The sequence below is a fragment of the Eptesicus fuscus genome, chromosome 6 (assembly GCF_027574615.1).
Source record: "Eptesicus fuscus isolate TK198812 chromosome 6, DD_ASM_mEF_20220401, whole genome shotgun sequence".
Classification (NCBI taxonomy): Eukaryota; Metazoa; Chordata; class Mammalia; order Chiroptera; family Vespertilionidae; genus Eptesicus; species Eptesicus fuscus.
The window spans coordinates 106,358,143-106,385,958 of record NC_072478.1 but is presented as its reverse complement, the minus strand read 5'-3'; the positions used below and the strand labels follow the sequence as shown (position 1 = coordinate 106,385,958).

At 66.5% G+C, this 27,816-nt stretch overlaps 1 protein-coding gene across 5 annotated transcripts; it reads left to right on the top strand.

The window, feature by feature from the left end:
* Positions 1–14,374: 14,374 nt before the first annotated feature.
* On the top strand, positions 14,375–25,895 carry SLC29A4 (solute carrier family 29 member 4). Of its 5 annotated transcripts, none has more exons than XM_054718197.1 (12): positions 14,375–14,445; positions 16,778–16,830; positions 17,753–17,929; positions 18,417–18,542; positions 18,743–18,856; positions 19,359–19,487; positions 20,853–20,922; positions 22,109–22,275; positions 22,865–23,006; positions 23,096–23,283; positions 23,875–24,115; positions 25,011–25,895. In XM_054718197.1, exons 3-12 carry the CDS (start codon positions 17,764–17,766, stop codon positions 25,282–25,284), a joined length of 1,617 nt encoding a protein of 538 aa, XP_054574172.1. In that variant the 5' UTR covers positions 14,375–14,445; positions 16,778–16,830; positions 17,753–17,763; the 3' UTR covers positions 25,285–25,895. The 5 variants fall into 5 exon arrangements, with proteins under 5 accessions (XP_054574172.1, XP_054574171.1, XP_054574174.1 ...); XM_054718196.1 differs by having other exon boundaries at positions 22,109–22,353; XM_054718199.1 differs by having other exon boundaries at positions 20,848–20,922; positions 25,011–25,222.
* Positions 25,896–27,816: the final 1,921 nt, after the last annotated feature.

Here is a 27,816-nt window from a genome sequence, read left to right as displayed (position 1 = left end):
GAGAAATCCGAACCCTGCAGCTGGCAGAACTCGAAGGTTTTCATCCAGAACCGAGGTTATTCCTTCATGAAGTCGATTGTGCACTCCTTTCTCCTGGAATTTTGGCCTCGTCTGAAAGAGTGGAAGAGATCTGCCTTCAGGGGACAGGGCGGGCGCAGGGGATCGGCCCTGGAGGTGGTGGGCGGGGCCGGCCTGCGGGCCACTGTCACCGTGCGGGCCGCTTGGCGGCTTCTGGAAGCACACCCTGCCTTCCATGCACTGCTTCGTCTGTTCCCCTCGCGGGAGGAGGGTGTGTCCCTCACATCCCAGGCTGGGAAACGTGTGATGGTCCACCCCCGGGCAGGCAGGCAGGCGAGCAGCTGCCGACGCTGACGTCAGGGCGGGGTCGGAGCTGCTGGAGCCAAATCCCTTCCTGAGACTCAGACCCACCGTCTCGTGGCTCCCGTGCACCTGGGGGCCGCCGTCCCCATCCCGTGTGAGACCGTGATGCGCGTCGAATTCTCCGGGAAGAACCGGAGACCACACATCTGTCCGTGCGCCGGGCGTGGGTCCTGCTTTGTGACGAGTGCGTGGGGGCTCCCCCGTGTCCTTAGTGGGTTAGCACGCAGGTGTCCCGAGTTCCCAGGACACGGTGTGGTGGGGGCCGCCCAGGTCCACGCACACCAAGCTCGCCTGTGCGGGGCCAGGCCACTGTGCGGCTGGTCGGGAGGGATCAGGCACTTGACCAGGACGGAGTGCACGTTACCCACTCCGACCGGAGAGCCCGCCGGTAAGACGAAGCGGCTGGAGAGAAGCCCTGAGCAGCTCTGGCGCCGTTTGCACGAAGGCTGGGCTGTCCTTGCTCGTCGCGTGGCCTCCGGGAGGAAATGCCAGGGGTGCTGGCGTGCCGGGTCCTGAAAGAGGAGGAGTGTGGAGGGGGTGACCTCCGGAAGGAAGGGCCGCAGCGCTGAGAGGGAGGAGGCCGGGCAGGGCACAGCAGGAGGCCTGTCGCCACGCTGGGCTCCCCAGGGGACCCTCCTCACGCCCCTCCCGTCGGGAGATGGCCAGGGCCGTGGGGGATGCGGACACGTCACACTAACCCGCTGGTTTTGAACTCTGCCTGTGGTGCTTCGAGTGGGCGCTTCCCGTCCCCCGCTTGGTGTCCCTGAGCCTGCTGTGCTCGTCCCCTCCTCGTGGGGGCCTCCGCGGGGCGGCCAGCGTGTCCCCTCGGCGAGGCCTCCGCAGGCCGCGGTCGCCAGCACAGACGGCACCGGTGAGCCCCCCGTGCGGCCGAGTCTGACCGGAGGGGTGGGGTTAGGTGCTGAGTGTGCAGGCAGAGTTTACCCCGGCAGCTGCGTTTACGACGACAGCCAAAGGCATCCTCCTGGGTTCTCAGACATGCCTCCTGCCGTCTGGAGCTCGGCTGCCTGTGAGCCTCCGCTCCCCTCAGCGCCACTCCGCTCCTTCCTCCCCGGGTGGCGGCTGGCTGTGGACACAGCCATTTCCCAGGGACCCCGCCATGTCCTGCCTCTCCCACCCGGGCCGGGCCGGCACCTTCCTGCTGCAGACGTGGGCGACCCCGTGTCCCCACCGGCCCCTCCCACACCCCGTGGTCTCTCTCCTTAAATGGCCAAAACGTCAGGCTCCACGCCTGGTGCGAGTTTCTCCACGTTAGTCCCGTGTTCTTGCCGCACGTGACAGTCCCAGGGCCACGCCTTCCAGACGCTCGTGTTTTCATTTCTAATATTTTTAAATTGATTTTAGACAGAGGAAGGGAGAGGGAGAAGCATTGATGAGAGATTCATCGCTGATCGGCTGCCTCCTGTACCTCCCCTATCGAGGGTTGTGCCCACAACCTGGGCATGTGTCCTGACGGGGAATCGAACCTGGTCAGGGCACAGGCCCAGGTTGTAGGTTCGATCCCCAGTGTGGGGCGTGCAGGAGGCAGCTGATCCATGATTCTCCCTCATCATTGATGTTTCTCTCTCTCTCCTCCCTTCCTCTCTGAAATCAACAAAAACATTTAAAAAAGAAAAGAAAGATAACCATCTAGGTGAAAGGCTTATGGGGTGTTGTTTGTTCTGTTCTTGTGAAATCGACATTTGTCAAAACAAAAGGTTGGGGGCGGAAATAAAAATAAAAAGGTGGGAAACGTGTGAACGGGTTGGGGACGCGGGCGTGCGGAAGCTGTTCGTCCGGGGCCAGGTCGCTCGCTCCTCCCGGGACCCCTCGCCCGCTGCCCTTTGGCAGGAATCACGGCAGCTTGGGCACGTGTCCGAGGCCTTCGCGTGGAGCGCGGCGCTGCCAGAGCTCAGCGTGGCCCTGCCGGGGGCGCTGGAGACGCTGCAGGGACATCCGGGACCACCCGCCAGTGCGGGGTTCCCCGAGGCTCCGGGGTGCAGCCAGCAGGGCCTGGTCACGAGCCAGGACCGGGGGCCCGTGACTCCTCTGTGACCTCCTGTTCGGCTCCAGCGTGGAGACTGGATAACACCAGCCACTGTCACCCCGCCCACCACTGTCCAGTGTGTGTGTGGGCATGTCTCCGTGTGTGGGTGTCTGTGCATGTGTGTGCCTGCGCCTGAGTGTCTCACGCACGCACACGGATTCTGTGTGTCCCTGTGCGTGTCACTGCGTGGCCTCGCACGCTGGCGATTGCTGCTCAGTGGAACCAGGCTGAGCGGCGGGCGCTGTGGCTGCAGGGCTGGCAGATGTCCTTGAAGAGGCAAAGGACACGGGCTGCAGCCGAGAAGCCGTGGAGGTGGCACCAGCGACAGAAATGGAGTCACAGGACAGGATCCAGGCGGCCACTGGGTCGGTGCCAGTGCCGGGCAGAGTGCCCCCACCCTGGAGGCGCCACGGCCCCAGCGGGCACCCTTCCGCACCCACCACAGCCCTGGAGGACGAAACCGTGGGGAGGACCCCGTGCTGCACATGGAAACCTTGCTGCTTCCCCAAACCACTCCGCGTGAAGCTCATCTCGTCGTCATGGAACCCACCGTCCCCGTAAGGACCACAGGGACCAGAGCAGGCGCCACGGCCTGCTTCCCACTGAACTTTTAGAACCTTCCCCCCAAGCTCCAGTCCCTCTCCTCCCTCTGAAGAATATTCTAGATGCTCTAGTGCGGCCCCACCACTGTGAATGCCAGCCCTTCCTTCTGGGGAAGACTCTACCCCCACCCCTGGCAACCATGTGACCCAAGCTGGGCCAATCAGAATTCTTCCCTGGGAGTTTTCACGTTGGGACAGAGGACCAGGTTCTCTGGGAGATGAAGGTGGAAGCTGTGAGCCAGGAGCGGGGGGTGGGGCCTGGTGTGTGGGGCGAAGACAGGTCTGCACCCAGAGGGGGTTCCAACACCTTGCAGCCTGGGCTGCTAAGCAGGTCCCCCTAGTTGGTGATCCTCTGGGAGAATCCCAGCGGCCACCACTCTGGCCCCTCCACACCCCATCTCATGGCCCAGGGGGAGGCGCCAGGTGCCCACGGTGCCAGGAAAGCCTCCGGGCACGGCTCCCCATCCTTCCTCGGGTCACAAAGCGCCCCCCCCCACCCCCAGCTCCCAGGGCATGGGAGGCAACCACACCATCGATGATTAAACTTCCCCTAAAAGCCCAAGAAAACTGAGATGGCGCTGGACTGGAAGCCATCAGACCCCTCACAGCCTTTGGCTAAGGGGGACGCGATCTGGGGCAGAACCCACACATCTCGGGAGCTGAGATTCCCGGGGGACATGGAACCGCTGAGAGCAAGATTCTGAAAACCAGGTAAGCTGTGTCCCTGTGACATGGGGGGAGCGGGGGAAGGGTGACACTTGACACGGACAGAGGTTCCAAGCCCTTCTCCTGGGCAGAGTTCGCTCCCCGGAACCTCACTGAGTCCCACCCACTGGGCTGCACGCATCCCGCAATTACATGCATCCCGCAATTACACGCATCCCGCAATCACACGCATCCCGCAGGACAGCGCCGTTGTGTTCACTGAGCCCTGCATTCTGCCATTTTGGTTCTTTACATCTTCCTCTTTAACAACCTCCCTTCTCCCGCTTTTCTATCTCACCACCAACCTTTCCTCCCAACCCATCCACCCCTCCTTGGGGTCAAAGGGCATCTGCAAATTCCCGGGCCTTCTGCCCATCGAGGGGGAGTCCCCGTCCCTCCCCGAGCCTGGCGGGCCTGGTGACCGCCGCCGCGGACAGAGAACAGAGTGAGCCCTGCGCTGTCATGCGTGAGCTTCCTGTCACAGGTGCCACAGCCGACCACACAGCAGGGCTGAGCCGGGTCCCCCAAACTCACATGCTGAGGTCCTGGCCCCAGGACTGGCCTCCCCGACCCCCAGGGAGGATGGGGAGAGGGACTTTCCAGACCAGCCGGGCTGCGGGCTCAGCCCCCACAGCCACCTGAGCACACGGCATCTCCGGGACCACAGACCCCCGACCTGCCCTTCGCCGGTGGGGGTCGGAGCGCAGATCAAGGTCACGGGCCGGACGGCAGCGTCGTGGGCTTTCTGCTGCAGAACCGGAAGCCCATTGAACCCTTAACCGCCCTCAGGGGCGTGCCCTGTGCGCCTGCATCCTCCGCAGGGAGAGTTCCGCCAGAAAGAGCTCCTCACGGGGGAGGAGGGCGGGCCGGTCCCAACCCCGGAGGAGGATGGAGCGGCCCCCAGCGGCCTCGGGCCGGACCCCACTCCACGACCACGCCCGGCATCAGCGGCGTCCGCGCAGCCCAGGAAGGCTTCGGGGCCGACGGAACCTCAGGAACCAAGGTACGCAGTGCAGAACCTGGGGTCAGGCTGGGCCCGGAATGTGAGGCCTGGGCAAGGGTCACAGGGCAAAGCCACAGGCCACGGGTCTAAATCCTGAAGGTTATGACTCCAGCGAACTGACTGCTACGCCGACGGGTTCTGTCTCAGAGCAGAAGGCGGGCGGGGGGGGGGGGGGGTCCTCTCTGACTGTTTCCCTCCCTCCCTTCCTCCCTCCCCATCATCTCCATCTCTCCCTCCTCGACCTCTGTCTCCATCTCCACCTCCATCTCGCTCTCCCCCGCCCTGATCTCTACCTCTGTCTCATCGTCCCCCTCCATCTCTGTCCCCCAGTCAACGATCCCACCCGTCTCTGGACCCCGGCCCAGGCGAGCTGCTTGGAGAGGGGTCTCGGGAGCGGTGGGTCCCGCTCGGCTCCCGTGCTTGCTCATACGTTTCTGGGCGGGTGAATTATCACCCTACAGCGCTGTGTACAGCGTGAAACAAATAAACCCCCAAACCCCACAGGCCAGTGCTGTCTTGTCCCCCACCCCCTGTGGACGTGGGGGGTGGGGCTGGGGCTGGGAGGGGCAGAGGGGGAAGGAGAGGGTAGGAGCAGAAGGAGGCAGGCAGGGCGGGTCCGGGGTCTCTGCCACTGGCCGGCTCCGGGCTTCACAGATGCAGAGACTGAGGCCCAGAGAGGGCCAGCACCCTGCCCGGGGACACACAGCCGGGTGCCAGGCAGCGGGTGGGGCGGCGCCAGCGACTGCGCCACTGTTTGCTCAGCACCGGGGAACAGATGGCTGCACTCCCACCCACGGAGCCAAACATTTTCCTTGGTTACCCCGCTAATTGCTCACAACCGCCTCCTGTAAACAGCGCAGCGACCGAGGGCGCCGCCGACCCGCTGGGGAGGCCGCGAGGGGCCGGGAGAGGCGGACAGCCCAGGTGAGCCCAGGTGCTCGGGTCCGAGGGCGTTTCCGGTCAGGCTCTGCCCCGCCCCAGCCCGGCTGGAAGCCCCGCCCCTTACGCTCTCCGGTGCCGCTTTTCTCGCCCTGAAATGGGTGTATTTTCAGAGCAGCCGGGCGGCCGCTGCTGGGTGGGTGCCTGGGGACTGGGGCGCGTGTAAAATCGGATCCCCCTTCCCGCCTCCGTCTGGGGTCAGTACAGAGGGGAGCAGGCCTTGAGACGATGTCATTCTGCCCCCCCACACCCCCTACAGCACCCCATTCCCCCCGCCCCTCTCCCTTACCCAGCCCTCCCTCCGCTGGGCAAGTGCCTCCACCCTCCCGGGCCTGGTCCCCGTCTGTAAAGTGGGGTGTCAGGAGCCTCCCTCAGGTGATGCCTGGTCCCCAGTGGGGGCCCGGGGCCCTCCCCACCCCCTCAGTCAGGGAGGCTCCCTGGAGGAGGGGCTGTGGCTTCACAGACTATGGAGGGTGCGGGGGAGGGGTGTGTGTGTTGATAGGCAGGTGGAGGGAACTAACCATGTGGGTAAAGGCTGGGGGAGAGTCGCCTCGTCAGGGGGGTGGAGCCGGTGGAAATGGGTGCGGCTGGTGCTTGGGGAGGCTGGGTGGGTGGGCAGGGAGGTGCTGGAAGGCGGTTTGGGGTCGGGGATGGGCAGGAGCGCGGAAGGGTTGGGAGCAGAGCGAGGAAGGAGGGCAGGGCTCCGGGGACAGCGCGGCCCTGGGGCTCCCCTCCCCCGCCGCATCCCCAGCTGAGCGGCCTAAGGCCCAAGGCAGAGCCTCCTGCTCGGCTCCTGGGCCCCAGGTGCTCCCGCCAGCCCCGCCGCTCCGTGGGCCAGCCTCCACCCCCCCCCTTTCCCGCCGCACCTCTGGCCAGGGCGTCCTAAGCGGTGGAGGCCGAGGCCACACGTGGCTGGGGGACCCTGATCCCAGAAGCTGCCCCCCCTGAATCCCAGTGCGGGGGAGAGGGGAGGGGGGAAGTGGAGGCGGCACCCCGCAGGCTGGGCCCCACCAACCCCACCCCGTCCCGCTCAGCACGCGGGTCCCTGCCCCCTCTTGGGGGGCGTGTCTCGGGGTGTTTCCTCCCTGCGCCCGTTTTCTCCGGAGTCTGACTGCGATGGGTGCTGGGGGCACAGCAGAGGGGCCAGACCCTCTGCCCTGGGAAGGGACGTTTTATTTTTTTAAAATACATCTTTATTGATGTCAGAGAGGAAGGGAGAGGGAGAGAGAGAGAGAGAAGCATCAATGATGAGAGAGCATCATGGATCAGCTGCCTCCTGCACGCCCCCCACTGGGGATGGAGCCCACAACCTGGGCATGTGCCCTGACGGAATCGAACCCTGACCTCCCGGTTCATAGGTCGACGCTCAACCACTGAGCCAGTGGCCGGGCAGGGAAGGGACTTCTCGCCTTGGGCAGCTCCGGGTCTTCCGTTTCGGTCAGGAACCGGGCTTTGCACCAGGGAGACGGAGGCAGGAGACCCTCGCCCTGTGCCATCGGCGGGCGGCCCTGCCCGTGTCCCTCTGCCGCCCAGACAGCGCCCACCAGGCCCTCCCTCCGGCTCCGGCTGCGGTGCGGGCTGGCGGAGGCTCTCGGGCTGTGAGCTAATAAGCTGGGAGGGAATAATTAGGTTTGCGCCGCAGCTAGATGGCCGGCCGCTGGGGCCTGTCCCCGCCCCCGGGCAGCGGCGGGGTGGGGTGCGGGGGGAGCCCGCTGGCCCGCCCTCTCCTCTCTCCGGCATTTATTAGGACAAGTGTCAGTACAGGGGAGGGGGGAACCATGCGGGACGGTGCTCGCTGCCAGCCGTGGGCGCGTTTTGTCTGATGGCGTCCGGCTCCTTCCCGCCGCCGCCGTCCTCTCTCCCCGTGGAGGCCAAAGCCGGTCACAGACACGGGGCGCCTGGCCGGGCAGGCCGGTCGCCAGGCAGCGGTGGCCTTTGCTTTGCTTTTTGTTCTGTTTTGTTTTGTTTTGTTTTAGGCAAAATGTACCAACAGTGAGATGCTCACCCCTAAGCTGAGCGTTTGCTGAGTTAGGACAGGTGGACACTCCCTCCAGATGCAGAGCGTGACCATCACCCCGTGGGGTCCCCTGGCCCCCACCCTCCCAGGCCATCGCCCCCGCGGCCACCGCGGGTTCAGGCCGCTGGTCTCCAGTCCCTGTGAACGGAGCCGCGAGGCCTGTTCTTCGTGTCTGTCTGTCTGAGCGCCGTGCCCTTGAGGGCCGTCCGGTGGGCGGGGCCTCCGTGGCACAGTCCTTTTCAGTGCGAGGAGCACTCCACGGCGTGGAGAGGCCGGTCTCGTCACCCATCTCCCACCCGCTCCCCCTCCCTGCACACGGGGCTGCACACTCTGCCTGGGGAGGCGGGGTCCAGAGAAACGGACCCCCCAGCCAAGGTGACAATAAATTAGCATCACGCATGTTCCTGCACCTCACACTTCTGTTTGTGTTTTTTAAAAACATGTTTCTAGCCGTAACCGGTTTGGCTCAGTGGATAGAGCGTCGGCCTGCAGACTGAAGGGTCCCGGGTTCGATTCCGGTCAAGGGCATGTACTTTGGTTGCGGGCACATCCCTGGTGGGAGGTGTGCAGGAGGCAGCTGATCGATGTTTCTCTCTCATCGATGTTTCTAACTCTCTCTCCCTCTCCCTTCCTCTCTGTAAAAAATCAATAAAATGTATTTTTAAAAAATACGTTTCTATTGATTTTAGAGAGAAAGAGAGGAAGGGAGGAGGAGAGAGAGAAACATGGATCGGCTGTCTCCTGCATACCCCCTGCCGAGACCGAACCTGAAACCTGGGCTTGAGCCCTGCCGGGAATCGAAACGGTGACCTTTGGCGCACGGGACGGTGCTCAGCCCAGACTGCACCTCACACTTAACAACAACAACAACGTCTCTTGTCAGTCGCTCCAGTCGGTACGGGCAGCGCGGCCTTCTCCTAGTGACGGCGTGGTGTGTGGTCGGGCTCTGGCGTTTCCGGGGCTCCGGCCTTTTGCTGCCATAAAAGGAGGCCGTCCCACGGCTGTCCGGCCGTGAGCGAGAACGCACGCCTGACGCTGTCAGTTCTCACAAGTGCAATCGGTGAGCAAAGCGTTTGCGCGTTTACACTTTCGACGGATGTGCCAAACCTGCTTCCAGAGAAACGGGTGTAACTCGCACTCCCACCGCCTGGAGGCCTCCCCGCTCCGCTCCTGCCGGCACCGACTTCAAACCTTCGGGGCCTGCTCGCCAGCGAAGAGGAAAACGGCCTCGCGGCGTAGTTTCAATCTGCACGTTTAAAACCAGGCGTCGCGTTGGGCAAGTCTTCAGCGGTGAAGCCGCTGTGTTTCCTCGTGTGTAAGTCACCGTCTTAGAGACTGGACTCGCCCTCTCCGTGGGCCGCCGCCTCCTCTTCTCTTCGCGGGAGCGCTGTGTGTCGTAAGGAAGGAAGCACACCGCCTGTTGTATTGTTGCAACTGTTTCCCCGCTTTGCCCTCTTCCCGTTCGTTTTATTTCATTTTAATAAAATAGCCCAGTGCAGTGTTCTCACTTGCGGCGTCTGAGTTTTGTGTCTCGCTGGGGAAGAGCTTCCTGCAGGGTCACGGGAAACTAAAACCTGGGTGTCGTTTGGTTGTTATTTTTGTTTTGGTTTTGGTTTCGGCTTTGGTGTCAGGAATGAGGCGGAGACCTAATGTTATTTTGTTTTCTGTCTTGTCACCTAATGGCACACAGAATCGTCATTGTCCTCCCACGCGTATCAAAAGCTGCCTTTAAAACAAGAGAGAGCCCTGGCTGGTTTGGCTCAATGAATGGAGCGTCAGCCTGCGGACTGAAAGGTCCCAGGTTCGATTCCAGTCAAGGGCTCATGCCCGGGGTTGTGGGCTCGACCCCCGGGGGCGCGGTGCAGGAGGCAGACTCTCTCTCATCATTGATGTTTCTGTCTCTCTCTCCCTCTCCCTTCATCTATGAAATCAATAAAAATATACTTAAAAAAAACGAGAGAGAAAGGGAAGCGCCGCTCAGAGGCCGCGGCGGGCGCCCCCTGGAGGCGCGGCCCGGTGCCGCCGCGGGCCCAGGGGGAGCTGCTGGCAGCCAGAGCGGGGCTCCCGGCGCGTCCAGGCCTCTCCCTCCTCGTGGGCTGCCTCTGGCTCAATCTCGCAGATCCACTTTCCGGCGGGAATTCCAGAATCGGTGCTTCTACTTCAAAGGCGGGTGTTCTCGGGGCGGCTGTTAGATCCGTGAATCGACGGTAAGAAACGGCACCTTGGTCACACTCTCGGTAAGGAGTGACACCGTGTCTCTCTGTTTGTCTTCCTCTGGGTCCCTCACGAGCTTTTTAAAAATCTCCCTTGGTCCTGGCTGGTGTGCTCAGTGGTTAGAGCGTCGGCCGTGGCCCGAAGGGTCTCAGGTTCAATTCCTGGTCGAGGACATGCACCTGGGTTTTGGGTCCCCTCCCCGCCCCTGGTTGGGGTCCCTCTCACATCGATGTTTCTCTCTCCCCCCTCCTTCCCTCCACTCCACTCTCTCTAAAAAGCAATAGGAACAATGTCCTCAGGCGGATCTCTGGTAAAGTCCCTTTAAAATACTTCCGTGCAGCTGCTGAACACGTCTAATTCAGAGTGCTCCCGGGAGCGGTCTGTTCGGTCGCCGTTGTAAATGCATCTTTTCTCCACCGGCGCTCTGACCGGCGCCCAAGCAGGAGGCGCGGGGTCTCTTGAGGGTTTTTCGTTTGGGTCGCTTGGCTCTCCCGGCTCCGTGATCCGGTCCCACAAACAGCAACTCGCTCCCTTCCCAGCTGCGAGGGGTCTCCTTTCTCTCTCTGCCTCTGCTGTCGGCCAGGACTCCCACGGAGGAGGAGGAGGAGGAGGAAGAGGAGGGGGAGGAGAAGGGGGAGGGGGAGGGAAGGAGGAAGAGGAGGGGGGAGGGGGACAAGGAGGAGGAAGAGGAGGAGGAGAAGGGGGAGGGGGAGGAGGAGGGGGAGGAGAAGGAGGAGGGAGGGGAGGGGGGAGGAGGAAGAGGAGGGGGAGGAGGAGGAGGAGGGGGAGGAGGGAGAGGAGGGGGAGGGGAAGGAGGAGGGGGAGGAGGAGAGGGAGGAGGAGGAAGAGGAGGGGGAGGGGGAGGAGGAGGGGGAGGAGGAGGAGGAGGAGGCGTTTAGGCGGAGCCCAGGGCAGACACCCAGGCCTCGCTTTTGCAGTCCCCGAAGGAGTCCACTGATGCCCATTCTGTTAAGGTTTCTGTCCAAACTAAGAAGCCTGTTGTGTCCTCACCACGTGCCTTTTTAGTATCTTACGGAGACGATCATTGGCTTGTCCTTAGAGTTGTGGGACAGTCTGTGTTTTTTAAAATGTTTTTCTTGATTTTTTTTTGAGAGAGAGGAAGGGAAAGGGAGAGGGAAATAGAAACCATCGATCGGCTGCCTCCTGCACACCCTCTACCGGGAATTGAGCCCGAAACCGGGGCCTGTGCCCTGACCGGGAATCGAGCCTGTGGCCTCCTGGTCGCTGGGTCGATGCTCAGCCCCTGAGCCGCCGCGCCGGGCGAGGCCCTGGTTCCCATGAGCTACGGCCCCACGGGCACGTCCCAGGACGGCCCGCTGCTGCTCCCGGTGAGAGCGGGCCTGGCGGGGCCTCTCCCTCCTCCCTGCGCGGGCGCTGCAGCGTTCCTGTCGTGGGGCTCCCTCTTCTCTGAGGGGGGCCTGTGTCTGGGGAGCCGCGAGGCCTGCGGTGTGGAGCGGAGGGCGTGCGGTATTTCCCCCGAAGTCACTCTGCCGCTTCCCCGGGTCCGGGCCCACAGCGCACAGGGCCTGTGAGTGTCGCCCACGCCCGCAATCCGCGTCCACACCATCCACACGCCTCGTCGCCATGCGCCCGCGTGCTGCCGTCAGCTTCTTCTCTGTGGTGACACATGATTCCACAGGTTTTCTTGGTTTTTTCTTTTTTTAAAAAATATTTTCCATTGATTTTTAGAGACAGAGGAAGGGAGAGGGAGAAAGAAATAGAAACATCGATGAGACAGGACATCATCGACCGGCCGCCTCCCGCCCGCCCCGCACCGGGATGGAGCCCCAACCCGGGCGTGTGCCCTGACCGGGCATCGAACCGGCAGCCTCTTGGTTCCTGGTTGATGCTCAACCGCTGAGCCACACCGGCGGGCTCTGGGGTTTTTCTAAGATAACAGCCGCGATGAGGGCTCCGCGTCCCCTCGCCTTCGGTAACTGGGCGATTTGCAATGTTTGGCTCTTGGGCCGAGTATCTTTGTGTAAAAACCATGTTGTGTTTAGAATCATGTCCTTGGGCTACGCTTTCTGGATCAAAGGCGAGTATTTTTTAGGCCAATTTGCTTTCCAGAGGGTGGTTCCAGTTTGCACCCCAACCAGCAACTTAGCTTTCAAATCCCAGGTCCTGGCTCGCCCCCTCCTCCCAGTAGAACGCCCATGCTGCTCCCCCCGCCCCCCGCCCGCCCGCCCAGCGTCACTCCCGGGAGGGCCTCCTCTGTCCCCCGCACCCGCCTTCCCTCTGGTCTTGAGTTCGAGGCGTGTTTCTGGCCTCAGGAGTTCGCACTGGCTCCTTCCTCTGCCCGGAACGCCCCGACCACAGACCTGCCCACACGGTGCCTCTCTGTCCCCCAGGCCCTGAGCTCATGTGTCACCGTCTGAGCGAGCCTTCCTGGCCACGAGGGAGGGGCACGCAGGTAGAAGCCGGCACGCACCCATCCCCAGTCGCACACGCCGGCCCAGTCCACCCCTGTGCAGCCCATCTGCCTGCCTGTCCCCTAGGCCTGACGCTTCCAAATCGGACCGCTGTTTGATGGCGAGGGCCCCGCCTCGGACTGACACCCCGATGCGTCCCCTGCGTCTGAAACAGCGCATCACGTGCCCGGGCCGGGGGTCTCAGGTGGCTGGCAGCGTCCTCGGCACCAGACAAAAGGATGCTGGCTTGATTCCGGGTCAGGGCACGTGCCTGGGTTTCGGGTTCCATCCCCGGTAGGGGGTGTGCAGGAGGCAGCTGACCCATGATTTCTCTCTCTCCTCAAAAGATCTTTAAGATAATAAATATAAATATAAATCTATATATATAAAACCCTAAGCGACCGGTTGACCATGTGACCAGTTGCTATGACGCACACTGACCACCAGGGAGCAGATGCTCAATGCAGGAGCTGCCCCCTGGTGGTCAGTGCGCTCCGACAGGACAGCAGGAGCGCCGCTCAGCGAGCTTACTGGGTGGCAGCGGGCGCAGTGGGGCCGGGATGAGCGGGAGCGGTGCGGCCCGGCGCCGGCCCGGGCTTGGGCTCCTCCCCGGCCACCTGCCGCTTCGCGCACTACCACATCCCTCAGGGGATGTCAGACTGCCGGTTTCGGCCCAATCCCTGGCCAGCCTGCGAGGCAGTCCGACATCCCCTGAGCGGTCCCGGATTGCGAGAGGGTGCAGGCAGGCTGAGGGACCCACCAGTGCACGAATCCGTGCCCCGGGCCTCTAGTAAATAATAAATAAGTAAATAGATAAATAAATAAGTAAAGCCGTGCATCACACACAGCGAGTAATGGTTACCCACACCCAGGACGGCTCGGCATGGCTTCCGGCACAGCCTCCAGGCCCAAAGCAGCATCAGACGCGGCCCTTTAAGGGTAATGACCGTGTGGCTCAGCGGATAGAGCGTCAGTCTATAGCCGGAGGGTCGGATCCAGGGCACACACCTCGGTCACAGGCTCCTCCCTGGCCCGGGCCCTGGTCCGGGCACGTGCAGGTAGGTGGCAACCGATCCAACACGTGGATATTTCTGTCTTTCCCTCTGAAGATCAATGGGGAAATGCCCTCAGGGGGCATTGAAAACCAGTGACGGCCCCTGGACCAGAGTGCGGGGGACACGCCCCACCGCGCACACAGGCGGGGTCCCGGCCGCCACGTCACCCGCAAACATCGGGCCCTGCTGTCTGCCAGGCCGCCGGGGGCCGGGCCTTTGCTCTGGGCACAGCCCGGTGAGCAGGTGCTGACCGCAGCTCAGGCAGAGGCGGCTGGGGGCTGGGGGGCTGGGAGGGGGGCTGGGGGGGCTGGGGTGGGGGTGCTGGGGGGCTCCCGGGTGATGCCGGGCTCTAAGGCAGGAGGAGGAGCTGGTCTGGTGGAGCGTGAGGGGAGGGCGCCTGGCACGCACCTGCGGGAACCCCCCCAGGTGACGCTCTGGGCGGAGAGGGGGCTCAGCTGATGCCCGTGCACAGCCTCAGCCCGGGCAGACGGGGAGCACGGGGCCGCCGCAGCCCCTGAACCTGACGGGGTCCCGGGGTCCCCAGCGCAGGGGCTTCCAAACTGAGCCTGTCCGGGGCCTGTCCCGCTCACCCACCCGCGCGGTCGTCTCCTCCCTGCGGACCTGGGGCGGGAGGCGGGGTGCCCCAGGCCTGGGGGGGGGGGGGGCTGGGTCAGCCAGGTCACCGGGTCGCCGCCGCTACACCCGCTCCGGGCTGCGGGGTCCGGGAGACCTCAGCCTCCGCCCCGCCCGCCCTGCGGAGCCGCGGGATGGGGAGGCGGGGCGGGGATGGGGCGGCGGGCGGGCGGGGCTCCGCGGGGGGCGGAGCGCGGGGCCCCCGGCTGTGCTCGCCGCTGCCTCTGCGCCCCCGGACACGCACGCCGACCTGGGGCCGGTGACCGGGACCCACGCAGGACGCCGGCGGCGCCCGGCCCGAGGCGGGAGGCGGGGTGCGGGGTCGGGGTGGGGGGCGCGAGCGCCCAGGGGTCCCGGCGCGGGGGCGACGGGCGCAGACGGGTCGGGCGCGCCGGGGACCCCGGGCCGGGCCGGGCCGAGGTGAGCGGGGACCGCGGAGGCGGCGGCGGGCGGGGCCGGGATGCGGGGACCTGTCGGAGCCTTTGTCTGCGGCGCGCGCGGCCCCACTCCGCCGCCAAGTCCGGGGACGCGGGCACGTGACCCGGGGACCCTGAGTCCCCACCACCCCACGCCCTGTCCCGGGAAGGGGGCCTCCCACCCCGCCGCGTCCGGGGTCCCGGCCGGGCCAGCCCCCCGCCCTCCCCCCATCGGCCCGGCCGCGAGCGGGGCCCCGGGCCGGCCCTGCTGGGGGCTGGGCGCCGCCTCCTCCGCGGCACGGGCGCGGGCGCAGGGTCCCTCCACCTGCGTCTCCCCGGCCCCTCTCTCCATCTCGCCCCTCCCACCAGCACCCCCTCCCGGGGCTCCCGGAAAGGCCGCTGGCAGAGGCGGGGCCTGTGCGCCAGAGGGCGGGGGGGCACCTCGCAGTGGGGGGTCTGTCCTTGGCGGGTCGGGGGGCCTGGGAGCCAACTTTGTTGCTGGTGGGGCCGGGCAGACAGGGGGGCGGGGGGCGCGGTGCTGGGAGCCCGCAGCTGCAGGGACCAGGGGCGGCTCCGGCTCCGGCTCCAGCCAGCGCCGGGCAGGCGTGCGCGCAGCTGCCCTAGGAGGCTCCAGAAAGGGGTGACCAGAGCATGAGCCCACTTTCCTTGGGCAGGTTTGGGGGGCGGTCTGCGAGGCTGGCGGTGGGAAGAGCAGCAGAGAGCTCCTCGCCGGCCTGGGCACGGGGCGGGCGTCCAGCTGCCCAGGCTGCGGCCACGGGTGCGAGGCCAGGAGGCCCTGCCGGCTGGCTCTCCACAGTCCAGGCCCCTGGCCCCTCCGTGGGGACGGCTCTGGGGGTGGAGCAGCCCCTGAGGGGTCAGCCTGGACGGAGGTCCGGGCATCCTACACTCCCAGTGCCCAGGGCACACTCAGAGCCAGCGTCCGCTCAGTTACAGCGAAACCGGACCAGGGGGTCAGCGGCACAGCCCCTGGGCGTGGCCCTGCCCCAGCTGCCCTCCCACCGAGTGCGGCAGGAGCCGGGTGTGGGGACGGGCTGGTGCCCTGGGGCCCCGCTGTGCCTCCCTGAGCCCGCCTTCCCTGGAGCCACCCTGCTCGGGAGGCACGCCTCCTTCCTTGTCCACAGCTGGGAGGTGGGGAAACTGAGGCCCAGGGGTGGCCTGTGGCCTCTCAGGGCTCCCTGGCGGGCATGGAGGGGTCCCAAGGGGAGTGGGGGGCAGAGGAGAGCCCCGTCCAGGCTTGCCTCTTTCAGCCCCTGGGCATGCTCTCCATTTTAATTAAAGGGGGGCTGGGGAGGGGGGGCGGCTGGGGCAACCTGAGGCTCTGAGCCTGAGGACCTGGGAGGGGGACTGGAGGCCTGTGGCGGGAGAGGTGGGGGCGCCTCCTCAGTGCACCCCCTGCCACCACCTGTGCAGCCAGGCCCTGCCCAGGCCATGATGTCGTGTTAGGGCCATGGGTTAACAGCAGGGGAGTCGGGGCCCCCCGCCTCCAGGAGGGGTCTGGGAAGCGCGTGGGGATGGAGGCCGGGGCCCCCGTGTGCGTGGCGGCTGCCTGCTTCCCCCTGAGCCAGGCAGGACGGCCCCTCCTGGCTGGATGCTGAGCCATCGCCTTCCCCCGTGGCACAGCCTGTCAGCCGGCAGAGGCCTCACGCGGAGGCCTGGCGTGTCCGCTGGGTGTCTCCAGACTCTGCTGAGCAGCCCTGGGTCGGGGTGCAGGCGGCCTGCAGGGCTGGGCCTCCATCCCCAGCAGGTGGAGCGGCAGAGCACCCATGCCGGCAGCTGCCGCTCTGCCGCTGGCCCCGTCCCAGCCCCTCACGTCTGCGGGGGAGCTGGTGGGCACCGAGGCCTCCAGGGGGAGACCCTGCCCAAGGCCCGTCCTCCGAACCCAGGCCCTGCTCGGTGGCGGAGGCCCAGGCGGGGCTCAGGGAGAAGAAGTCCCGTGGGGGGCGTCTGGCTTCCCAGCCGCCAGAGGGGGAAGCCCCCTCCCCTTGCTCACAGCTTGTGGTGCCCACCAGCCGGCCAGTGCCATCTGGGGGGCAGAATTGCCCCACCCCTAGGACCAACCTGGAGGCTAGGGAGTGGGTAAACTGAGGCAGGGGAGCTGCAGGAAACGCGCAGGCAGAAAGGGAAGTGAGTGGTGCCCTGGCCGGTGGCTCAGTGGTTAGAGTGTCGGCCAGAGCACCAAAAGGTCGCGGGTTCGAATCCCGGTCAAGGACATGTACCTGGATTGCAGGTTCCATCCCTGGCCCCAGTCAGGGCGCGTGCAGGAGGCAGCCAGTCATGTGTCTCTCACATAGATCTCTCTCTCTCTCTCTCTCCAGTGAGCACAATCCATTTTGCGGTCGATAAGCGAATAAGGTCGTTAGAGAAACAGGTGGGTAAACACTTTAACAAACTACCCCCCACACAGGTGGGCAGGGCCAGGCTGCGGGGTGGCAGGGGCGCCCGGGGTCTCTCCCTCGCGGATCATCAGCTCCTTTCTGAGGGCGAGGCCAGAGGAAGGACTTGCTGCCGGTGACGGGGTCGGTCCCTGGGCGGCTGTGAGGGCTCCGTGCCCACGGGCCTGGGTTTGCCTCGGGGCTCCCGGCTACCGCCTGTGAGACCGGCTGGCGGGGTAGGGCGTCACCCCAATGCTCACGCTCCTCGCTGCGAAATGAGTGACGGGGGCCCCTCCTTCCCGAGGGCCCTGGCGGCCCCTGCGCTCAGTGGTGCCGTCTGTTCTGACTGCTCGCCCAGCCCGGGCATCAAACCTCCAAATGCTTCCCCCTCCATCTATTTCCCTCGTGCCGCCCGCGCCACCCCGTGCAGGCCCTGCCGTGCCCCCCTCACCACCCCGTGCAGGTCTCTGCCGTGCCCACCTCATCACCCCGTGCAGGTCTCTGCCGTGCCCCCCTCACCACCCCGTGCAGGCCTCCGCCGTGCCCGCCTCACCACCCCGTGCAGGTCTCTGCCGTGCCCCCCTCACCACCCCGTGCAGGCCCCGCCGTGCCCACCTCATCACCCCGTGCAGGTCTCTGCCGTGCCCCCCTCACCACCCCGTGCAGGCCTCCGCCGTGCCCGCCTCACCACCCCGTGCAGGCCCCGCCGTGCCCGCCGCACCACCCCGTGCAGGCCCCGCCGTGCCCGCCTCACCACCCCGTGCAGGCCCCGCCGTGCCCGCCTCCCGGCAGTCCCGAGGCAGCACGTGGTGGAGGGCTCAGCAGGTGGTGAGCAGCGAGGACGGCGGGGTGCGGGCGTGGTGACCGGGCAGCAGCAGGGCCGCCCTTCCGGGCCCCTCAGCCCCCCTCTCTCCGCAGCCCGGGCCGCCATGGGCTCCGTGGGCAGCCAGCGCCTTAAGGAGCCGGGCACGGCGGGCAGGAGCGTGGTGACGAGCTTCAGCTTCGACAGCTGCCCGCTGGAGGAGGAGGTGGCCGCAGGGGCAGCTCGGGGCCGGGACGGAGCGGCCAGGGGCGCCCCGATTCTCACGGACTCTGGTGAGTGAGGGTGCGGGCGAGGTCTGTGCTGGCCCAGAGCGGGGTGGCCCGGCGAGCCCTCGGGAGGCAGCGTGGGCGCCGCTGAGCGTGGGGCCGCGTGTGTCGGGCAGATAGGGGTGCGGCCTTAACAACAGGCCAGGGTCCCCTTCACCCCCAATCTGGGCTGAGGGGGCCCCTCTGGAGGGGCTTCCGTGACCCAGGTCCAGGCGGGAGGCGCATGGCCACGCATGCGCGGACCCAACGTACACTGCCGTCGGGGTGACACGGGCCGCCTGGTCACATCCGCTGGCCAAGGCAAGCGCCTCCCTCCGCGGAGAGGGGACCGGCGGGCGGGGCACAGCCTGGTTCTGGCCCGGCCGCGGACCTGGGCCGCCCGCCTCGGCCTCTCTGAGCCCCGGGGACGCAGGCCCGAGACCAGCCGTGCAGAGCGGGCGGCGGGCGGGCTCGGGGGGCCTGTGGCGCTCACCTGCCGTCTCCGTCCGCACAGAGGGGCCGGCGCCCGACGACCGCTACCACGCCATCTACTTCGCCATGCTGCTGGCGGGCGTGGGCTTCCTACTGCCCTACAACAGCTTCATCACCGACGTGGACTACCTGCACCACAAGTTCCCAGGTGGGCCCGCCCCGTCCCCCCCCCCGACCCCCCGACCCCGCAGAGGGCGCCGCGTGGGAATCCTGGCTCAGCCGTGAGCTGCTGAGTGACCGAGGTCGCCACGCGCCCTCGGGGCCATCCTAGTGAGGAGGCGGCGCCTGGTGGGTGGGGTCTGGGGGGACGGTCCCCTGAGCACTGCTGCCCCCCCCCTCCCCCCGCAGGGACCTCGATCGTGTTCGACATGAGCCTCACCTACATCCTGGTGGCCCTCGTGGCCGTGCTGCTCAACAACGCGCTGGTGGAGCGGCTGAGCCTGCACACGAGGATCACGGCCGGTGCGCCGCCGCTCGTCCCGCCCCCAGCCCCGCCCCGCGCCCGGCCCCTCACTCCCCCCGCTTCCCGGCCCCTCACCCCGGCCCCTCACTCCCCCTGCTTCCCGGCCCCTCACTCCCCCCGCTTCCCGGCCCCTCACTCCCGGCCTGACCACGGGCCCTCCTCGGGATGGTGCAGGACTCGCTGGGAAAGGAGGCTGGGCCGTGGTGGGTGGGCCGCTCGCCAGCGTGTTGTCTGCCCCCGGGAGGTTTTGGGCCCCATGTCGTCGCGGGGCCCAGCTCTCCCCTCGGCCTGTCCACTCCCCTTCCCACTCCTCTATGCGGACACCGGCTTCCTGGGCCAGCACCTCCTCCAGGAAGCTTCCGGTGCCCCTCTCAGACCCCAGGGCGTCCCAGCAACCGGGTGTGAAGGGCGATGGCAGAGCGAGGGCACCTGGCCCTGGCAGACAGGAGGTGGGCGAGCGGAGCCCCGCCCACTGCCCTGACCGCTCCCGCCTCCCCGCAGGCTACCTCCTGGCCTTGGGCCCCCTCCTTTTCATCAGCGTCTGCGACGTGTGGCTGCAGCTCTTCTCCCGGGACCAGGCCTATGCCGTCAACCTGGCCGCGGTGGGCACCGTGGCCTTTGGCTGCACAGGTAGGGGCCGGGGGAGGGAGTAGGGACGGGGGGGCCCTGAGCCCCTCAGTGTCCACCGGCCCATCCCACCCCAGCCCCCTTGGTGTGGAGGTGGGAGGCTCGGTCCCTCCCTTTCCTCCTCTCGTGGCAACGCCCAGCTTCGAGGCCCAGGGCTGAGGGCGCCTCCGCCAGGGAGCCATTGGTGTGAATGAAACCAAGGCTGCTTTTTAAAAAATATGTTTATTGTTATTATTGATTTCAGAGAGCGAGGGAGAGGGAGAGAGTTAGAAACATCAGTGATGAGAGAGAATCACTGATCGGTGCCTCCTGCACGCCCCCCACTGGGGATCGAGCCTGCACCCTGGGCCTGTGCCCTGACGGGGAATCGAACCGTGACCTCCTGGTTCATACGTCGATGCTCCACCGCATCGGCTGGGCAGACCAAGGCTGACGTCCTTACCCGGCCGGGCCCTCAGGTCTGTGTTAAAAAACAGGTGCTGGTGGGTTATTACCGAGCCCGCAGCAGCTCTCAGATGGTTTTGAGAAACTCCAGAATTAATTATGTTTAGAGCACTGCAAGCTACATTGGGTCAATCTGTTTCTTCTCATTTCAATTAAACTGAATTTACAAAAAAACACACAAAAAGCCAAAACCAGTCTGGCTCAGTGCATAGAGCGTCGGCCTGCGGACTCAAGGGTCCCGGGTTCGATTCCGGTCAAGGGCATGTACCTTGGTTGCGGGCACATCCCCAGTAGGGGGTGTGCAGGAGGCAGCTGATCGATGTTTCTCTCTCATCGATGTTTCTGACTCTCTATCCCTCTCTCTTCCTCTCTGTAAAAAATCAATAAAATATATTTTAACAAAAACACAAAAACCCAGGGGGGTAGGGAGCGGCAGCCCCGCCTGCTCAGGGCTGACTGGGGGGGACTTGCTGACGGCCCTCAGCCCGCCCGCTCCTCCTCCTGTGCCTGTTGGTGAGGATGAGAGAGGTCACGCTGCAGTGACAAGTGAGCCAGGAAGCTCAGCAGCTTAAAAATCAGACTTACCTCTGGCTCTTGCTCCACCTTCCACACGTGGACGGAGCCGTGTCCCAGCAACGCAGGCCGACAGCGGCCCCGGCTGTAACGTGGGCCCCGTCACCGCGGCGTCCGGGGCTTTTCTCTGCCTCTTGCAGTGACGCGTGTCATTTCACCGGGCAGACGGGTCAGGGCGCCCGCTGCCCCGCGGCAGGTGCGAGGGAGGCAGGACGCTGGGCCCCGCCCCTCGCCCCGTGGCACTGACGGTGTCCTGTGCCCGCGCCCGCGCCCGCAGCGTTCCCAGACGTGGCGTGTGTCCGCGCCGGCAGGGCCAGTGGGTCACGGCTCCTCTCTCTCTCTCAAGTGCAGCAATCCAGCTTCTACGGGTACACGGGGATGCTGCCCAAGCGGTACACCCAGGGCGTGATGACCGGAGAGAGTGAGTATGGGCAGGCCCGGGGGAGGGGGGGAGGGAGGGAGCAGGGGAGGGGGGAGGGGGGGAGGGGGGCAGGCCCCGGGGGAGGGCGGGCGGCCCCGGGCTGCCTGGCCTCTGAGGCTCCTCCCAGGGACACACTGGCTCCGGGCCTGCCCGGCTGGGGAAGCCGTGTCCCCGGGAAGCTGTGCCTCTGAGCATGGGCCTGGGTCTGGGAGCGCCTACACCTGTGTGTGGTGTGCGCTCTGTGTCGGCATGTGTGTGCGTGTGTCTGCATGTGTGTGTGTGTCTGCGTGCGTGCGTGTCTGTGTGCATGTGTGTCTGCATGTGTGTGTGTCTGTGTGTGTGTCTGCGTGCGTGCGTGTCTGAATGTGTGTGTGTCTGTATGTGCGCGTGTGTCTGCATGTGTGTTTGTGTGTGTCTGTGCTTGTGTCTGTGTATGCATGTGTGTCTTTGTGCATCTGTGTGTGCATGTGTGTGTGTGTTTCTGTGTGTGTCTCTGTGTATCTGTGTGCATGTGTCTGTGTGTGTGCGTGTGTCTGTGTGCGTGTCTGTGTGCATGTGTGTGCGTGTCTGTGTGTGCATGTGTGTGCGTGCATGTGTGTGTACGTGTCTGCGTGCATGTGTGTGTGTGTGCATGTGTCTCTGTGTGCATGTGTGTGTGCGCATGTCTGTGTGTGCATGTGTGTCAGTGCATGTGTCTGTGTGCGTGTCTGCGTGCATGTGTCTGTGTGCGTGTGCGTGTCTCTGTGTGTGCATGTATGTCAGTGCACGTGTGTGTGTGAGGGTAGCTCTCCTGTACCACAAGGGCGCCGCTCCTCAGCACGGCTCTCCGCGGAGCAGCGGCCCACGAGCCTCCGCGCCCGGCACCCCCTTGCTTCTCAGGCGTTTCCCAGGCCGCCCGCCCTCTCCCAGCCTCAGGGCGGCTCCAGAGCGCCTCCCTCCTCCCTGCGGGCCAGGCCGGGTCACAGAGGCAGCTGCTCCCTCTCGGCTCCGCACACAGGAGCCTGCGTGCCTGCCCGCCCCGCCCCGTCCCTGCTGCCCCGCCCCCATCCCCGCGGCTGTTTGCATCCTCCCTCCACTGCGTCCCGCTGTGTGCCCAGCAGGCACGTGGGAAATGCTCCGGGGGCGGGAGCCGCGGTGTCGGGAGGGGGTCTGGGTGTGCAGGGGCTGAGGGAGCCGCCCTCCGCAGGCACGGCGGGCGTCATGGTGTCCCTGAGCCGCATCGTCACCAGGCTGCTGCTGCGGGGCGAGCGGGCCAGCACGCTCACCTTCTTCCTGGTCTCCGCCGGCCTCGAGCTGCTCTGCTTCCTGCTGCACCTGCTGGTCCGGCGCAGCCGCTTCGTGCGCCACCACACGGTGCGGCCCCGCGACGGCCCCGCGGGCCCCGGGGGCTACCGCGTGCACCACGACGTGGCCGCCGGGGACGTCTGCTTCGTGAGTCCCGCCCGCGCCACGCACGGCCCCCCGGCGGCCGGGGCCCAGGCTCCTCCCGGGGCCTCCTGTCTCGCGCGGACCGAGGGCTCGTCCTCGCAGCTCCGCGTGTCTGTGGCCGAGGCCCCGCGTCCGGGGCGGCGCCTGCGGGATGCGGGATGCGGCTCAGGAGGCCGCCACCTGGCGGGCGGGTGGGGGGAGCAGGACGTTGGCACGACGCTGACCCAGCGAGTCCCCCCCTCGGCCAGGACACGGCCGTGAGCCCGCGACACTGAACCCCTTGGATCCCAGAGACCCCACGACGGGCAGGGGGTGGCGTGCTGAGACCAGACCCGCGCCGGGGGCCGCTTCCTGGTCTGGGGGTTCCCGAGGAGGGGCCCAGGGCCGAGACCCCGCCTGTGCGCAGGGGAGCGAGGTGTGAAGGGCCAGGGGACAGGCTCAGGCGGGGAGGAGCTCCGTGTTGGGGAAGTAAGAGCAGCGGGGCCCCCCAACCCTGTCACGCCCCGTCCTCCAGGAGAGCCCAGGCCCGGCGCTGGCCAACAGCGGGTCCCCGAAGGACAGCCCGGCCCACGAGGCGACGGCCGGCGAGCGGGGAGCCTACACGCGCTTCGACGTGCCTCGGGCGCGCGTGGAGCGGAGCTGGCCCTCCTTCCGCGGTGGGTGGCCGGGCAGCAGCTCCTGCGGGTGGCGCCCGGGGGTGGGGGTGGGGGCGGGGGGGAGGGTGCTGACCGAGCCCGCCCCTCAGCCCTGCTGCGGCACCGGTACGCGGTGGCCCGCGCCATCTGGGCCGACATGCTGTCCATCGCCGTGACCTACTTCATCACGCTGTGCCTGTTCCCCGGCCTCGAGTCCGAGATCCGCCACTGCGTGCTGGGCGAGTGGCTGCCCATCCTCGTCATGGCCGTGTTCAACCTCTCGGACTTCGTGGGCAAGGTGCGCCGCCGGGGGGTCACAGGTCACGGGCGGCGCAGGCCGTGGGGAGGGGGGCTGTGCAGGTGGGAGCCCAGAGCCCCGTGGGCCCCAGACCTGCCCTGGGTCCCCTGTGCCCGGAGGCGCAGCTCCGCCCTCCTGGCTGCCGCTCCCTGACCAGGGGGCCCGGAGGGCACGGCCCGGGGAGCCGGAGCGGGTGTGGTGGGCGGGCCCGGGCCGGCCACGTGGCCTCTTGTGTGGAGGATGCGGGGCTCGGGGGGGCCGTTTGCCTGAGGCCTCAGCCGGGAGGTCTGAGGAGCCTGGTGTGTGCTCTGAGAGGATCCTGACGTTCCTGCCGTTTGGGGGCCTGACCCTCTGGGCTCCGTGACCTCGTTTCTCAGGAAGGTTCCAGAGCTGCGCCCGAGGGCCCCGGGGGACCGACGGGGACCCGAGCCGTGTGCGGACGGGTGCGGGCACCCCGCAGGGACGGTGCTGTAACGGGGCTCGGGGTTTTCGGGGACCGGGAGGGACTGAGCCGGGACTGCCTGGGCAGGAGGGCGCCTGGAGGCCGCGTGGGCCGGGGTGCGGGGCCCACCCGCCTGCTCCCTCCCGCAGATCCTGGCGGCACTGCCCGTGGCCTGGCGGGGCACGCACCTGCTGGGCTGCTCCTGCCTGCGCGTGGTCTTCATCCCGCTCTTCATCCTGTGCGTCTACCCCAGCGGCGCGCCCGCCCTGCGCCACCCCGCCTGGCCCTGCGTCTTCTCCCTGCTCATGGGCATCAGCAACGGCTACTTCGGCAGCGTGCCCATGATCCTGGCCGCCGGCAAGGTGGCGCCCCGGCAGCGGGAGCTGGCAGGTAGGCCCTCGGCCGCCGACGGCAGGCCCGCCCGGCAGGGACCCGGGGCCACGGGAGCCAGGGTCCCGGGGCCCCTCACCCTCAGGAGCTGGCTGGTGCGGGGCCGTCTGCGGTCACTCACTCCCGCGTCCGGCCTACGTCGTGAGGCCTCTGAGCGCCAGGTGCTGTCCTGCATGCTGGGGACACGGTGGTGACAAAACTCGATCGTGCACTTCCGGCGCCGACGGGCAGGGGGGACAGACAGACCACTAAGAACGACAACGAGGCAGAGAAAGGGGATGGCGCGGCGGGCGGCGGGGGGGGGGGTGGGAGGGGGGAGGGGGCGGGGCTCGCGTCACCAAGGAGGTGGCCTCTGAGCAAAGCCTGGAGGAAGAGGGGCGTGCGAGGGGGGAGCGTGGAGGCCCTGGGCAGAGGCGCTGGGCCTGGGGCGGGGGGAGCAGGGGGCCTGGGGCGGGGGGAGGGGGCGGGGGGCCTGGAAGGAGCGCTGGGTTCTGAATGGACAGTGGTCCCCGCCCGGCTGATGGTTGGGGGCGGGGAGGGGGAGAAAGGGACAGGGGAGCAGAAGGACTCGCGTTTGGGGCCGATGCTCCAGGCAGAGGCTCCCTGGCCATCGGCTGCGGTGGAGGGAGCTTTGGTGGGAGCGGGGCCAGGGCTGGGCTCCGGCTGCACCTTCCAGACGCCCATCCACATCCCCAGCTGCCCAGGACCCGGGAGCAGCCGGACAGACGCCTCCACGCCTCGGCCCGTGTGACGGCCCTCCCGGGAGCGGCCCTGGTCCCCGCGGCCCCGGGTGCCAGGCCTCGGCCCAGCCCTTGGTGGAGGGTGGCGGGGGATCGGGTCTGTGGGGGTGCGCCCGGCGGCCGCGCCCGGCGCTCAGGTCCGCTCTGGTCCGCAGGGAACACCATGACCGTGTCCTACATGACGGGGCTGACGCTGGGCTCGGCCGTGGCCTACTGCACCTACAGCCTCACCCGGGGCGCCCACAGCAGCTGCCTCGAGGCCCCCGCCGCCAACGCCTCCCTCCCCGCCGGCCTCTGAGCCGAGGCCACCCTGCCCGCCTGCGTGCCTGCGGGCCCGGCCTCCTCCCGTGCCAATGCCGCCACCTCCCGGGCCCACCCGCCCATCACTGCGGCCCCGGCTCCCGCCACGGTCTTGGAGCCTCGACGTGACTGACCGGACTCGCCCACACTGTGCCCTCGGCTGCGTCCGTGCTCTGAGTCTCAGCCGTCCCGCTGGGAGAGCCGTCACCAGCCAGTGTCCCTCCTGCGACCCCACCCCCAGGTCAGCTCTGAGGGCCCCCTTCCGTCGCCCCAATCACAGCGTCACCGCCCCGAGCCAGCCCTTCACCTGGGCCCTCCGCCCCCAGCCTTAGCCCTGGCTGTCCTGGGCCCCGGGTCTGAGTGTCAGACCACGGTCTGTGCCGGCCTGGACACCCGGACCCCTCCCTCACCCGGGCCCCACCTGATGCCACAGGCCTGGGGGTCCGCCTGCCCCAGGACCTGCTCCTCCGTCTGAGTGGGGGCCCACCCCTGGCTGAAGTCACCTCCAGCCCTAAGCCTTGACCCCCATCCAGCAAAGCCCAGGAGGGGCCCGCGTCCCTGGCAGGCAGAGTCTCCCCCAGGAGAGTCTCTCCTCTGGGGCTCCAGGTTGGCTCAGTACGAGTTAAGGGGACTCGGGGTGTCGGCCCGCCCTCCACACCCACCACACTGCGTGGCAATGCCCCCGCTGGGTCCCACCCCGTCTGTCACTCACTGTACCGCACTGGCCATTAAACGACGAAGCAGAGAGCCTGCCCTGCGTCTGAGAGGCGTCTGTGCCCGTGGGGCTGCGGGCGGGTGCGGGCGGACGAGGCCACGGCAGGGCTGGGACCCAGTCTTCCCCCCTGGGGCCGGCACCCAAGCCGGAAGTTCCCGGGTGGTGGCGGGGTAGGTGGGGTCGAGGAGGTCTCCACACTGGCGGCCTGGACAGGTGTGAGGGAGGGGATGGAGGCCCTCGGGTCAGGGAAAGGCCACATCCCACCCCACCCCCACCCCCACCCCACCCCATGCAGGAGCAGGAAGACAAGGAGGCGGCTGCCCCCCCCTCGCCCCGAAGACTTAGAGCCGGGACCTGCGGGAAGCTGCCGCGGTGCTGATCTGAGTGACGGATCCACCTCCCTGTTTCTCCCGGGAGCGGGGCTGGGCACTCCTGTGTGGGTCCCTCGGAAGGAGAACTGGGGAGGAGGCTGGGGGGCAACCACGTGGGCTGAGACCGGGCGGGCGGGGCGGGCGGGCTGCCGATGGAGCAGCTTCCCAGCCCTGGGGCAGGGGCTCCGCCCCCCATCTGCGCGGCTCAGGGCCATTCTGACCCCCCCGCCCCCGTCTACGGGGGGAAGCGGGCTGGGAGCGCAGTCTCCGATGGAAAGAGAGAAAGGAGCTGCTGGCCACACACACACACACAGACACACACACACACACACACACATACACATGCACACACCACACACACACCACACTCACACCACACACACACACACACACTCACACACACACCACACACACATACACACACACTCACACACACACACACCACACATACATACCACACACACCACACACACATACACCACTCACACACTCACATACACACACACCACACATACATACCACACACACCACACACACATACACCACTCACACTCACATACACACACACCACACCACACACACAACACACACATACACACAGACACACACACCACACACACATATGTACCACACACATACCACACTCACACACACACACCACACACACATACACCACTCACACACTCACATACACACACACCACACACACAACACACACACACAACACACACACACTCACATACACACAGACACACACACCACACACACACACACACACACACACACCCCACACACACCCTGCACTCACACACACACACACCACACATACACTCGCGCACACACACACACACAACCACACACACACACACACACACACACACACACACACACACACACACACACACACCACACCACACACACCACACACACACACACACACACACACACACACACACACACCCGCCCGCACTGGCCCAGAACCTCGGCGCTGATGGGCGGTCCGGGGCACTAGCCACACCGGCTGGTCACCTGCGGGGACGTGGCTGGTGCAGCCACGAGCTTTTCTCTCATTTAAATGAACTCCCATGTCGAGGGCCACGCGCAGGGGACCCCCAGCTCCTGCCCGGAACCCAGCGCCGCGTCCTCGCGGAGCCGCAGGCCCCTGAAGGGCCGTCCCGGCGGCGCTGCCCAACCTCAGCTTTTCTTCTCCCTGAACCGTTCCCGCAGAATTCGCCAGCGAACGGCACCCCCAGAAACGACAGAGAACGTCAGACGGGTTCCCCCGAGACAGCACGGAGGCTGGCTTCTCCTTCCCTAAGGTGGTCTGGACCAGGACCAGGGTCAGGGTCAGGGTCAGGGTCAGGGTTAGGGTCAGGGATAGGGTGAGGGTGAGGGTTAGGGTTAGGGATAGGGTTAGGGTTAGGGATAGGGATAGGGATAGGGATAGGGATAGGGTTAGGGATAGTGATAGGGATAGGGATAGGGATAGGGTTAGGGTTAGGGATAGGGATAGGGATAGGGATAGGGATAGGGATAGGGTTAGGGTTAGGGATAGGGATAGGGATAGGGATAGGG

What these genes read in the sequence shown, in the direction of transcription:
- SLC29A4 (XM_054718196.1), top strand. Translation starts at nt 17,764, where the DNA reads ATGGGCTCCGTGGGCAGCCAGCGCCTTAAGGAGCCGGGCACGGCGGGC. An exon ending in CCTGCACCACAAGTTCCCAG is followed by an intron (nt 18,543 to 18,742) that starts GTGGGCCCGCCC and finishes CTCCCCCCGCAG; the next exon opens with GGACCTCGATCGTGTTCGAC. An exon ending in GGGCGTGATGACCGGAGAGA is followed by an intron (nt 20,923 to 22,108) that starts GTGAGTATGGGC and finishes CGCCCTCCGCAG; the next exon opens with GCACGGCGGGCGTCATGGTG.